Genomic DNA, 12730 nt, shown 5'->3' on the forward strand with positions numbered 1-12730 from the left:
TGCTGATATGTAATCTGTGGAGTGGTTAAAAATGTGTTTTAATGACTTGAACCAAAGTGTATGTAAAATTCTGACTTCAACTGTAGACTACATGCTAAAATGTCACATTTTTACAGAACACTCCCCAAATAATAATAAAAGACTCCACTTATTCATAAAAAATATTGTATATATTTACAATCTTATGATGAAAAGAAAAAAAAAATTGGTTCTAATTTTGTAAGCATTTAATTCTAATTTAAATCTCCTTTTAAAAAGTTGTATTTTAAACAACAAGATGGCAGAAAGTCATAGGAAACATTATGTTTCCTCTTTCACCTTCCATCATAAAATGCAGATCTGAAATGTAGGTTGCTCTCCAATGCATTTTAGCCCTCACTATGTGCTTGTCCATAGACATTCAGTCTAATCGTCAGTTCATGCACAACCCCTATTGTTTCATTAAATATCTTGGCCACTGAGTGGACTCGAAGCTCAAACTTAGCATCATTAAAAACCTGAGATTCTCCTCTTTGGGATGATTTAATATTTGTTATCATGATAACATATTTTTCATGATAACAAATCATGATAATGATCTTTTAAGCATTCTTTTCCTGCTGGACTGCATATTTTCTTCTGGACATCTAAAATATAACATTGGGTTATTCAACCAAGCAAGCTCATACAAGTAAAAAATTGCTAAAAGCAGATACAAAGTTTGGTTACTTGGGGTTTACAGCAGCATTGATCAGCCCATAAGAAAGATGTTTGTATTTGATGTCTTACAGAAATTCACATTGTGATTTAAAAATAAAAATCCTTTGAACTGTGGTATTTAGGCAACACAATAAATGGTATAGTCACATTTCTGAGAATGAAATCTTTCATTTGATATATGATTTGTTATTTTAAGTACTAAGTGAAATAATTTTATATTCACATTAATATTTCTACCATTTTACCTCTACAGGGCACTTATTTGCAATCAGCTTTTTTCAGCTCTTATTTTGTTATTTTATGTAAAGTTAAAAACTATTCTGAAAAGTTCAGATCTAAGCTTTTAAATTATACCACATGTATTCACTGATTTATGTATTCAGGGACTTTTTAAGTATTAACTTATTTTGTGATGTAACACCCACCTATGGACCTTCTGGCAGGTCCATAGAGTTTAAGGGGTTTTTAATATCATACACTGTGGCTCTGTTGCGCTATCAATGCATTGCTCTGTGTTCGAGCATCCTACCAAACCAACATGGCAACAATGGCTCAACCAATGAAGCCCATCTGTTGCAAATGTGACAATGTTTAAATTTAAGGACAACCAGATTGGTAAATACTGAGGGCAATAAGTGAGCACTTGTGAGCACACATGACTCATAAAAACAAAGGCCACGAAACCACAAGTCTACATTAAGTGCACCATTTAGTACAGGGCCACTATCTTTGCAATATCTCTCTATATTCTATATCTCTACATTAGAGGAGTTACCTTGGAGGTCATAGAGTGAGTCAGCAGCAGTAGCCTTCTCGGAAGGTGCCTGTGTGATGGGTTTGAGGTAGCTTCTGTAGCCCTTCAGTATGGAGGCCATGAAGCGCAGGAACGCCTCCTGGATCTCCATCTCTAGCTCGGTCTTCTTTTTATGCCACGTGAAGTCCGCCTCGATTGGGGTCATCTCAACTGCCGAGCCTTCAAGTGCTGCCCGCCGAACTGCTTGGAAACAAGTGCGTATGCATACAAGTCTCATGCACTCAGAACATCTTTGAAAACAGTATTTTGTGTCATATTTCAACCCAAAGTCCAAATTAAATTTTTTTTATAAAAAATTATAGTTTGCATAAAGAAAATAAAGCCTTTAAAGATTTGCATTGTGACACCATTACTGTAATGAATAAATAAATAAATGAATTCTGGGTGACATATAGCCCGATATATTTTTGTGAAATACACCCATACATGAAAACTAGAACTTAAGCTCTAATTACCAGTGGCAAGTTGGTGGTGCAGGTTTCCCAGGGAGTTGATTAGACTCTTGCAGGGCTTCTTTGGGAGGTTCTTCCAGTTACTGTGTCTTTTTTCATCAGACCTAAAAACAAAAATAATGCAAATATGGAAAAGCAAGTGGTCGCAATTATTCAGTGTGTGTAAATCAAAGCAGATGGCTGTAATTGCCTAAATATTCTGACTTGTAGTTTTCAGGCTGCTCACAAATATATAGTGTTGGTGTCCAGGTCCACACAGACTACATCTGGTGGGGGATCGTAGAGGTCAAAGTATCTCGAGTCCACACCCACGATGAAGGGACATGGTGCATTCAAGACTCCCGCCAAAGACAGAGGACACAGAGGGATATACGGACACTGCCACTGGAATGGAAAAATCATCTAGAAACAGAGAGAGAGGAATAAAGTGGACATAATAATGATGTCTCATGTTTTATATCTTCATTTAAAAATTTCAGTGATTCCTTCGACTATTTTTAATCAGCTAAAAAGTGCTTTCAGAATGTGTCCATAACAGAGAGAGTAAATCATACAAAACAGTTTATTTAACAATAAGAGTGAAGTTTGTTATAGATGCAATTATTTAATCTTTTGACTTTTCAAATTGAATGTTTTCTTGATGAAAAAATTAGAAGAACTTTGCTGTTCCTCCGAACTCGCTTATCAGTCGTCCATGATTTTTGTTCATTAATCTTCCCATTCCATCGAAATGATGGATAATGATTGTTTGTAGCACACCCTCTGAAAGCATCTCAAAAAGATGAATAGGCCTCTAGTATGTATAAAAATGCACAGAAATACACAAAAATAGTGTGAAAAAAAACTTTAAAATTTGATTTGATAATTTGATAATATTTTATACTATTCTGTAATAAATGTATTATATTCATAATCAACATTTCTCTCAGTTCATCCGCCACCTTGAATGAGCTCATTGTTCTGAAATTGGCTTCTCTGTGAATGATACATGCAGTGAGGCCTTAAAATTAGGTCAAAATAAAGCATCTAAAGCATAAGAGGGCAGCACAATCATGCTGCCTACCTTTTGGAACAGACATCATGTTTTAGACCAGAGCCAAGGTCTATCATCCTCATATACACAAATACTCACCGCCACAACGGCCTCAGCCACTCCAGTCAGCACGGCTGGTCTGAGGGAGTGCAGCAGGATCTTGCTCTCCAGCAGGACAAAGTGTAGCAGTGTGGCACAGTTTTCTGGGCCCAGATTCATAAGCAGGGTGCTGTAGTCTGCTCCACTGGAGAGAGGAGAAGAGAAAGAGAGAGCATGGAAGTCAGCACAATGTCATATACTGATATTACAGAACCTGTTTTACTGGCAAGTATAACATTTCCAAAAACCGGCACTTGCTGGCAAGTTAGACCTGCATATCTGTAAAAACACATCACAAAATTGCCCATTACTTAATAGGTCTAGATTGCAATTCCTCTGAAAGGAGAACATTCTACAATAATAGGAACCAAAAACCCAAAAAAGTTTCTGATAGCATGGAAAAATTGTGCAAACTGTAATGAGACGAAACTTGAACAGCCTATGGGAAAAGGAGTTCCAGAGGATTTAAAAGCAGAAATGTGAAGTTCGTAATTTTGTCTAAGCAGTTATATGAATTCTTATGTACAAAAATATGTGTTTAAAGCTGTTAAATTGTCTAAAGTATCACTTATGTTAAAGATTGTATAGAATGCTTGGTTATGCGCTACTAATTTTGTGAAGAGAATTTGCTCCATATAAACAAAACTTTGTGTATAGTAACCTAATGTCCATCTTTGGTATTACATGGTCATGACAGGAGTTGAAAGATATATTGGCACAGACAAGTTTAGTAGCAATTTTATCAAACATGTCTCATGTTAACACGTATTATGTAAAGTCTTGTCGCTATACTTTCAAAAAAGTTTTTTTTACCATTTATAATGGTGCAATACCTTTCGCCAGTGCATTATTGTAAACAACATTTTTGTTTGATTTTACAAACTGAAGGGCAAGTCAAAATTATTGTTTGAGGTAACAGACAGCATGTCACAGATACTGGCAATAGAGTTTAAGTTGTACTGAAACATCTCAAACCTATAACTATAGAGTGAAACTCACTCTTTTTGCAATGCTGCTTAGGCAAAGCATACTTTGAACACTTTAATGTTCATTTAAAAGCTCTTAGTTTGTAAGACTGAATGTGTTGTGCATTAAGCAAGGCAAATATTTTATTTATTTTTTACATTGAATAGGGCAGAAATAAATCCAAAGATGCTTGTCTTTTGAGATGCAAGCATTTCCTTTGGAAAAGGATGTTAGAAAAATTGCCCACAATTAATGCCTCATCTCAAAACAGTATTAAAATCAGTTTTTAGTCTTTCTTTAAAATGAGTCAATATTTTTTCATGTCATATTCATTAATTAAACTAAATGTAAATGGCATATCATTTTAGTCAATGAAAATCATATTTGTTTAGAATGTGCAAAACTACAAAAATGTGTCCGAATGTAACAGATATTCTAATATTCCAACATTTAGAGAAATGTATAAACATTTGTATTTTATTTTAACATGTATAAAACGTAAAAGATAGGCTACGTACTGTACATAATACTGTACAACTGTCCTTGAAATAATAGTAAATAATGAATATAATGAAGTATTAGCTACTCTATAGAAGTTAAACTTGTAATTCATCATGCTTTAAAGACTTTTATACATTTTCAGTGTTTAGCCAGTTTAGAATATTCCATTGCAACATGTTACGCATTTTAAGATATCATAGTACAAGTTCACCTGTTCACTAGCTTCATTGTCTGTGCAGATGCAACTTGTAATATGACATACACTGGCGGCCAAAAGTTTGGAATAATGTACAGATTTTGCTCTTATGGAAAGAAATTGGTACTTTTATTCACTGAAGTGGCATTCAACTGATCACAATGTGTCAGTCATATACAATATAGTTAGGACATTAATAACGTTTAAAATTACTATTACAATTTGAAAACAATTTTCAGAACTTCTTAAACTAATTCAAAGAGTTCTCATAAAAAAATTCCTCCACTTGCAGCAATGACAGCTTTGCAGATCCTTGGCATTCTAGCTGTCGGTTTGTCCAGATACTCAGGTGACATTTCACCCCACACTTCCTGTAGCACTTGCCATAGATGTGGCTGTCTTCTCACGCACCTTACAGTCTAGCTGATCCTACAAAAGCTCAGTGGGGTTAAGATCCATAACACTCTTTTCCAATTATCTGTTGTCCAATGTCTGTGATTCTTTGCCCACTCTAACCTTTTCTTTTTGTTTTTCTGTTTCAAGTTGCATTTTATTTGCAATTTTTCCCATAAGGCCTGCACCCCCGAGTCTTCTCTTTACTGTTGTACATGAAACTGGTGTTGAGCAGGTAGAATTCAATGAAGCTGTCAACTGAGGACATGTGAGGTGTCTATTTCTCAAACTAGAGACTCTGATGTATTTATCCTCTTGTTTGGTTGTACATCTGGCCTTCCACATCTCTTTCTGTCCTTGTTAGAGCCAGTTGTCCTTTGTCTTTGAAGACTGTAGTGTACACCTTTGTATGAAATCTTCAGTTTATTTGACAATTTCAAGCATTGTATAGCCTTCATTCCTCCAACGAGTTTCTAGTGAAAGCTGTTACTTTTTTGCCATTTTTGACCTAATATTGACCTTAAGACCAGCCAGTCTATTGTATACGGAGGTAACTCAAAACCAAACACAAAGACTTCATTTAAGCTTCATTTAACAAACCAAATAGCTTTCAACTGTGTTTCATATAATGGAAAGTAAATTTCTAGTACCAAATTAGCAATTTAGCATGATTACTTTAAGATAAGGTGTTGGAATGATGGCTACTGGAAATGGGGCCTGTCTAGATTTGATCAAAAATGACTTTTTTGAAATAGTGATGGTGCTGTTTTTTTTTACATCAGTAATGTCCTGACTATACTTTGTGATTAGTTGAATGCCACTTTGGTGAATTAAAGTACCAATTTCCTTCCGAAACAGCAAAATCTGTACATTATTCCAACTTTTGGCCGCCAGTGTATATGTTGTGGATATAGTGATTAATCATGTAAAAAAATAATGCATTTAAGTGAGGTGATTAAGTCGTTCATAAAGAGGTTCATTTTGCTGGGTTCAGTACATTCAACTCGCTCAATTTAACTGGGGAAATCTCCAACATACTGGATTATTGGATTAGATGAACACTATCTAATATTTTCTTCTATAAACCAATGTTTCTCTAGATGTTTTGTCTTCTGTTTATATCTTGCACTGTTAACATCTTGCAGTACAATGTTTTCTCGTCGATGAACGGGCCCTCGCACCCTGGTGCGCATTGGACCTTAAAACTGCTGTGCCAGGGGAACGGAATTCGATTCAATGTTTGTAGCCCTTTTTAGCACTTTTTATGTTATAATGTATTTCATTCTGCAGGTCATGTGTTTGTATGTTTTGAGAGGACAAGAGAGTTAAGGAGGTAAAGGCTTTATATTTCACAACAAATGTTATCAAAGATATGGAAATAATAATGAATATCAGAATAATGATACTGAAATATAGCCTGACAGAATCTTATATCACAGCAGATATTTAAACAAGACAATGTGTTATTTCCAGGCAGTGCAAAGTTTCATGAGTTGGAGTATGTTTAGGCCCTCAACAATGTGATTCATTTTGGGAAAAAATGGAGCAGATACAATAGGGTCCGTGCACCTCGGTGCTCGGCATTAAAAAATCTGTCGACGAACATTTTTGTCAGTGATTTCTTTGACGAGAATAACAATGTCTCAAACCAGGACTTTTCCAGAATTAAACAAAACAGAACTCTAACACAAAAGCATGCAAATACATTTTCTCTGAATTTTTAATAGTATATCTATTGTTTTATCTTTTAATACTTAACAACAAAGTGCTTTTCATAAAATGTTTTGCTTGTTTGAAAAGTGTGCTGTTTTCGAAAAAAGATTCAACAACTCGATGTCTACCAACAAAGTATTTTTAGCAAGTCAGTCCACTCTGCAGTCATCTTTGGAACGCTCTCGGGCAGCTATTCTTCTATTTAAACAAGTGGAATACAAGTGCAGCTCCAAGTTGGTCAAGATTACGAGAATGTATTTCAAATAAAAATCTGACAAACAATGTAATAATAAATTGTGCTTATTTACCTCAAGTCACACACAAACAAAATGCAATTTCCCAGCTTGTATCACTAATTCGCATGCTTGTTTTTGCCGATGTCTGTATCTAAATGTTGATTGGCTCTTTTACCTGTAATACGGGACTTCCTATTGTACATCCGCTGACCATTCCAATTTCTCCCTTTCATTTTAATAGAAGTTGCCGTTGCTCTGCTAAACAGTCTCTGATACCAGTCTCTATCTTACGCACACATGCTCGCACAAGCGCACACACACAAAATTATTTACCTTAGTGGTAAAGGTGTACAAACAGGTTGGGACAGGATTAAGGTGTCATGTGCCGACAACTTACAGGAAGAAAAAGAGAGAAATATATATATATATATATATATTTATATTTTTATACACATTTATTCTTGCATTGCTAAACCACACACACACACACACACACACACACACACAGATTACACTCAGGCAAAGAGTCAAAAGTCATAAATATTTTTATAAAAAAATTATAAATAAAAAAAATGGTTACAGAATATTTATGGATACAAATTTAAGGTCCATAAATAATAATCAAATAAATTAGAAAAATGAGCCTCAGTATGTCAAAAAGGAAAGATTGTGATAAGTACCTGCACCAGTATTCTGGGTCTCTGAGGTGAAGGGAAGGAGACATTGTGCATGAAGTGGGATATGTGTCTACAGAAAAAGAGAGAACAGTCATATTTACTTGACCCATATCTTGATATCCCTTTCAAATGGTAACAAAATAACAAACTGACCTTTTTATTGAAAACAAGGCTGGGTGATTCATACTAAAGCTGACATACTGAAATTCCCAGCTGTAAAGTTCCCCAACAACAACAGCAATGTCTTAGGTTAAACTTGTTATTCATACCCATCTGACCTGATAGCTACCATGTATACCACCAAGCTGTAATGTTTTTACTTAAAACTACTTTCATGTTTGACATACATGGTCTATTTTAAAACAAACCTACATAGGTAACATTTTAAGGCATCATAGTGTACACATTCCAGACGCAAGGGATGTCCAAAAAGTAGGTAACATAATCTATTCAAAGCATTAAAAATCTGTCACTCATCTGTTACACATCACTACTTTCTTGGGTGCCTCAAGGCTCAGTGCTTGGAGCACTTCTCTTCTATATATACACAACATCATTGGGACCCATCAGTCAAGCACATGGGTTCTCTAACCACTGCTATGACAATGACACATAGTTCTACTTGTCTTTCCAGACCAACGACCCCACGGTGGCTCCTCGAATCTCAGCCTGTTTAGCAGACATTTCAGCCTGGATGAAGGAACACCACACAAATTCAACCTAGCAAAAACGGAGCTCCTCGTCTTTCCAGCCAAAACCAAAATGTTCAGAAATCTAGGGGTAACCATTGACAACCAACTGATGCCACACAACTCTTTGTTCAGTTGCTTGTCATATCTAGACTCGATTACTGTAATGCTCTTGGTCTTTCTGCACTGGCTGCCCATTACTGCACATATCAAGTTCAAAGCTCTGATGATGGCATACAGAACAGTCACTGGGACTCCTCCAGCTTACCTAAAACCATTCCTGGAAAGCTACGTTCCTACGTTCCCAGTGGTGCCTTGTCATACCAACACAAAGCCAAAATCACTTTCCTGGACATTTGGCTTCACTGTACCTCGTTAGTGGAATGACCTACCCAACTCCATCCATGAAGCAGACGCCCTCTATATGAGCACGTGACCATACACTCATATAAAATAATAGTCATTTAAAAAAAATCTAGTTGCATTCTAATCTCTGTCTTGGATAGTATTTTTCTGATGCAACTGAAACTTTGTAATGCAGCACTTTTCGTACTGTAATATTCAGTAATATTCATGCACAAAAGTGTTCTGCACAGTATCAGATATTAATCAAGGCTTGAGGCAAAAATCTGCCAAAAATTGTTGGAAATGCGGGGGTAAAAAAATGCCCATGTTGTAAATTCCTCTGTTCATAATATTCTCTTCAAGGCCTATCTAAAGTTTAGTGGTCTACAGACACTGTATGGACCTGCATATACCTGCAGAGGCAAGTATTGTTGAATGCTTAGCTAATATTAAGTTATTTATTGATTCAACTTGTCATAAATGAAATGTTTTTTTATATACATTTATAAGAAAAAAAAGGTACAATATGTCCCTGAAAACCAATTTCAGCTGGCAATTATTGCCCCTTTTATAAATATATATAATGTCTGGCAATAGTTCTGCAAAAAAGTTGAAATAAGAATGTGTTCGTACTTCTCAATGGGCAGTGGGTTGACTCCATTGGCAGACAGCTTGTACAGGAACATGAGGAACTTCCTAAACGACTCAAAGAAAGGCCAACGAGACAGCAAGCAGATGCACTTGTTGGTGTTCACAGTGCGGTTGGGTACGACCATCTTGTCCACAGGAGAGAGCAGACCGAGTTGGATCTTAAGTTTCTCATTGAGGACCTCCACAGGATACGGCTCATAGAACTGTATCCCAGCTCCATACACCTGAAAGAAAAGAGGAACGAAAAAAAACAGCAGTTGAATTTTAGCAGTTTAATGCCAATTAAATCAAACTGATCACACAGAAATCTAATGGGATTTTACTGTACCTTTTCTCCATTGGAGTTGGTCAAGACAAATGTGGAGAAGACGGGTAAAGGGTAGCGCGTGTTAGGGGCCCAGCACTCGATCTTGGCCCCCATAGGCAGGCAGAACAGGGGAACAGACTCTGACAGGGGAAATAACTCGTAGTCTTCCTCTGGATATCGAAAGATCAGACCTTAAAAGGATAAGTATTGAAGTAAATTGAAGTGTAGGTGTCAGAACACTATGAATTTCATACATTTATAATTGTGGCTTCAGTGTCCGAATATTTTTGGGGTCATTCTGGATAGGGCCGTCAGGCCACATAATCTTACATTATAGTTAAGTTTTTTAAAATGGTATCAGTATTTATTGTCCTGGTATGTAGATATTCAAACTGAAAGTGATGAGACAGGAAGTTTTGCCTCTCAGTGATTAACAAAATGTCATGTGATAGGAAGTGATGCAATGTGGAGATAAAGAAACTAGCTCCCAGAAAGTAAACTATGATAAATAAATGTGAAATATCATGACAAACACAGCCATGAATAACCATGGCTTGCAAAATAAACCACACAGACATAAACACAATGACATGCTGAAATCATGACAGACCTGACATTATTCAAGGAGGCTCTATTTTAAAACCACTATGCCCTGAGCTCAGTCTTATGTGATAAGTCATACATGCAAATTCAGTGGACATGGCCTGGAAGTTTTTGTATTTTCATGCCAAGTCTAGGCGTAAATGGTATGGCAAAATCGCACGCACAAAGCGCTAGTGATAAATGAAGTCAGACGTTGGTAGCTAGTGCAAATGGGCTGCATGCATAGGTACCGATTTATATTCTTTCAGCTGAGTGCCCTGAACAACGAGATGAAACAGGATGTGATAACTACTGAATAGAGAAGGGTAATATTTAATGTAGCGATGTTTATGTTTCTACAACTGGTAATACAAGGATATAGACTGAAATAAAATGATGACTTATTTCTGATTAGTAAAATTTAAGATTAAAATGCTCACTGAAACTTCAGTTTTCAGCAAACATGAAGAAAGGCGAGAATAAAGATACAGAAAATTATCAAGATGCAGCATCTCCAGGGGCCTGGGAAGCTCAGCGAATATTGACTACCACCTCTGGAGTCACGAGTTCGAATCCAGGGCGTGCTGAGTGACTCCAGTCAGGTCTCCTAAGAAACCAAATTGCCCCGGTTGCTAGGGAGGTTAGAGTCACATGGGATAACCTCCTCGTGGTCTCTATAATGTGTGGTTCTCGCTCTCTGTGGGACGTGTGGCAAGTTGTCCGTGGATGCCACGGAGAATAGCGTGAAGCCTCCACAGAAGCTACAAGCCATGTGATAAGATGCACAGATTGACAGTCTCGGACGCAGAGGCAACTGAGATCCGTCCTCTGCCACCCGGATTGAGGCGAGACACTACACCACCATGAGGACTTTGATCACATTGGGAATTGGGCATTACAAATAAAAAAAAACTAAAAACAGATGCAGCATCTCTGCACCACAGGAAATGAACAGTGACCAATCAAACATTTACATAGACATACTGTATATTAGACTATGGAAAAGTTGATGGACTGAGTTTTTCGACTTTGCGCCGAAAATAGACATGGTTCTCAGAGCAATTACTTATTTCTTTAAAAAATAGAAAATTAGGCGCTCAGTCATAGAGCCAGTTGTAAGCGCAGTCATAGAGCCTAGCGCTATGCCTGATGCAGATATGAAATTAGAGCCTATAGTTTCATGTATCGGGTGAAGATGTTGAGGCCTATTCTGCATTTCAATGTGAGCGATGTTAAGAGTTGAAAATCAATAAGCATCAATTTGTAGGTTTAGTACATGATGCAAGCACCCAACCATTTTTTTCCTGTCAGGAGAAATCATGTGGAAATCGTTGGTGCTCATGTGGTTTCAGCTTGCATTGTTTGAGAGATATTAAGAGAGGAGCAGAGTGGCTAATGAGCAGTTTACTACCTCCTGATCATTTTAAAACGTGCACTGTCAGCTTGAATTGAGGTGTTCTGAGGTTGAACGATCCGATTTAGCGATCTTCTTGTAGTTGACCAATCAGGATAAAGCGTTACAATGCGCAACAATCTAATGAAAGCTTAGTGTTCATGAAGTTTTCTACATTTGAAGGAAATTGGCAATACAACTGCTCTTTTTACATATCCTTTATGACTACATCAATGAGAAGGATTTTACAGAAAGGCCATGCTGTTCTCTGCTCTTCAAACAAATAATTTTCCATACCCAGAGTTTATGCTAGAAAAAAATGGGACTGATGGACTGAATTGTAAAATTTCTGTCATGGGCTATTTTATTCCGTCATACTTGTATTCATTACATAAGTTCTAGTTCTACATTCAGGGGCATGTGGCATCCATTAAAATTGTGTATACATGATAGGATGCATGATGTTTTTACTCCCTAAGTGCGAGTCCAGGGTGAAAATTCTACCCGTCAATCAACCACTGAGCTAAAACAAGATTTAATAACTTTGCTGCCTGCCAGTGGATTAAATGCGTATTCACATGGAAAAGACTCTCCGGATCTTCTTCAGTGTGTCTGATATCAACATGCAGTGACAAAGATGAGAAGCAAGCGCATTTGAAGCTCAGTTACACAGGCACTCCACTAAATAACTCAGAATTCTGCTCTAAATGTCATGTTTGCGCTTCGATTAAATCCATGGCAGAAACTGCCCCCCCCCCCCTTTTAGACCAATTAGTCAACTAGGCAACCCACGGACTAGTCAATTATTAAAATATGTAGTTTTGCACATCCCTAATCAGCAGAGGTAAGGTGTTGTTTACTGTGAAATAGCAGGGCTGACATTTCGAAGTTTCTCTTTTATCTACAGCACACAGAAAGCTTCTGACACTCAAAATCAATCACTTGAGATTAAAGGAGTGAATAAAATCCAAAATGATGGAGGAT

At 36.9% G+C, this 12730-nt stretch overlaps 1 protein-coding gene across 3 annotated transcripts in view; it reads right to left on the reverse strand.

Moving 5' to 3' along the window:
* The window catches only part of LOC127652412 (DENN domain-containing protein 4C-like), a 109426-nt gene that overhangs the window by 50373 nt on the left and 46323 nt on the right, over positions 1-12730 (reverse strand). Inside the window, exons 5-12 of one of the 3 annotated variants that reach the window (XM_052138549.1) lie at positions 9793-9962; positions 9447-9688; positions 7783-7849; positions 7436-7494; positions 3098-3242; positions 2192-2367; positions 1969-2069; positions 1475-1693 (exon numbers count right to left, since the gene is read on the reverse strand). In XM_052138549.1, the coding sequence (XP_051994509.1) occupies positions 1475-1693; positions 1969-2069; positions 2192-2367; positions 3098-3242; positions 7436-7494; positions 7783-7849; positions 9447-9688; positions 9793-9962 (1179 nt within the window). Of the gene's footprint in view, positions 1-1474; positions 1697-1968; positions 2070-2191; positions 2368-3097; positions 3243-7435; positions 7495-7782; positions 7850-9446; positions 9689-9792; positions 9963-12730 lie in introns of those variants that run through there. The other 2 variants (XM_052138538.1, XM_052138558.1) reach the window with 2 other exon arrangements.

This window comes from Xyrauchen texanus, chromosome 2 (genome assembly GCF_025860055.1).
Source record: "Xyrauchen texanus isolate HMW12.3.18 chromosome 2, RBS_HiC_50CHRs, whole genome shotgun sequence".
NCBI classification, from domain to species: Eukaryota; Metazoa; Chordata; class Actinopteri; order Cypriniformes; family Catostomidae; genus Xyrauchen; species Xyrauchen texanus.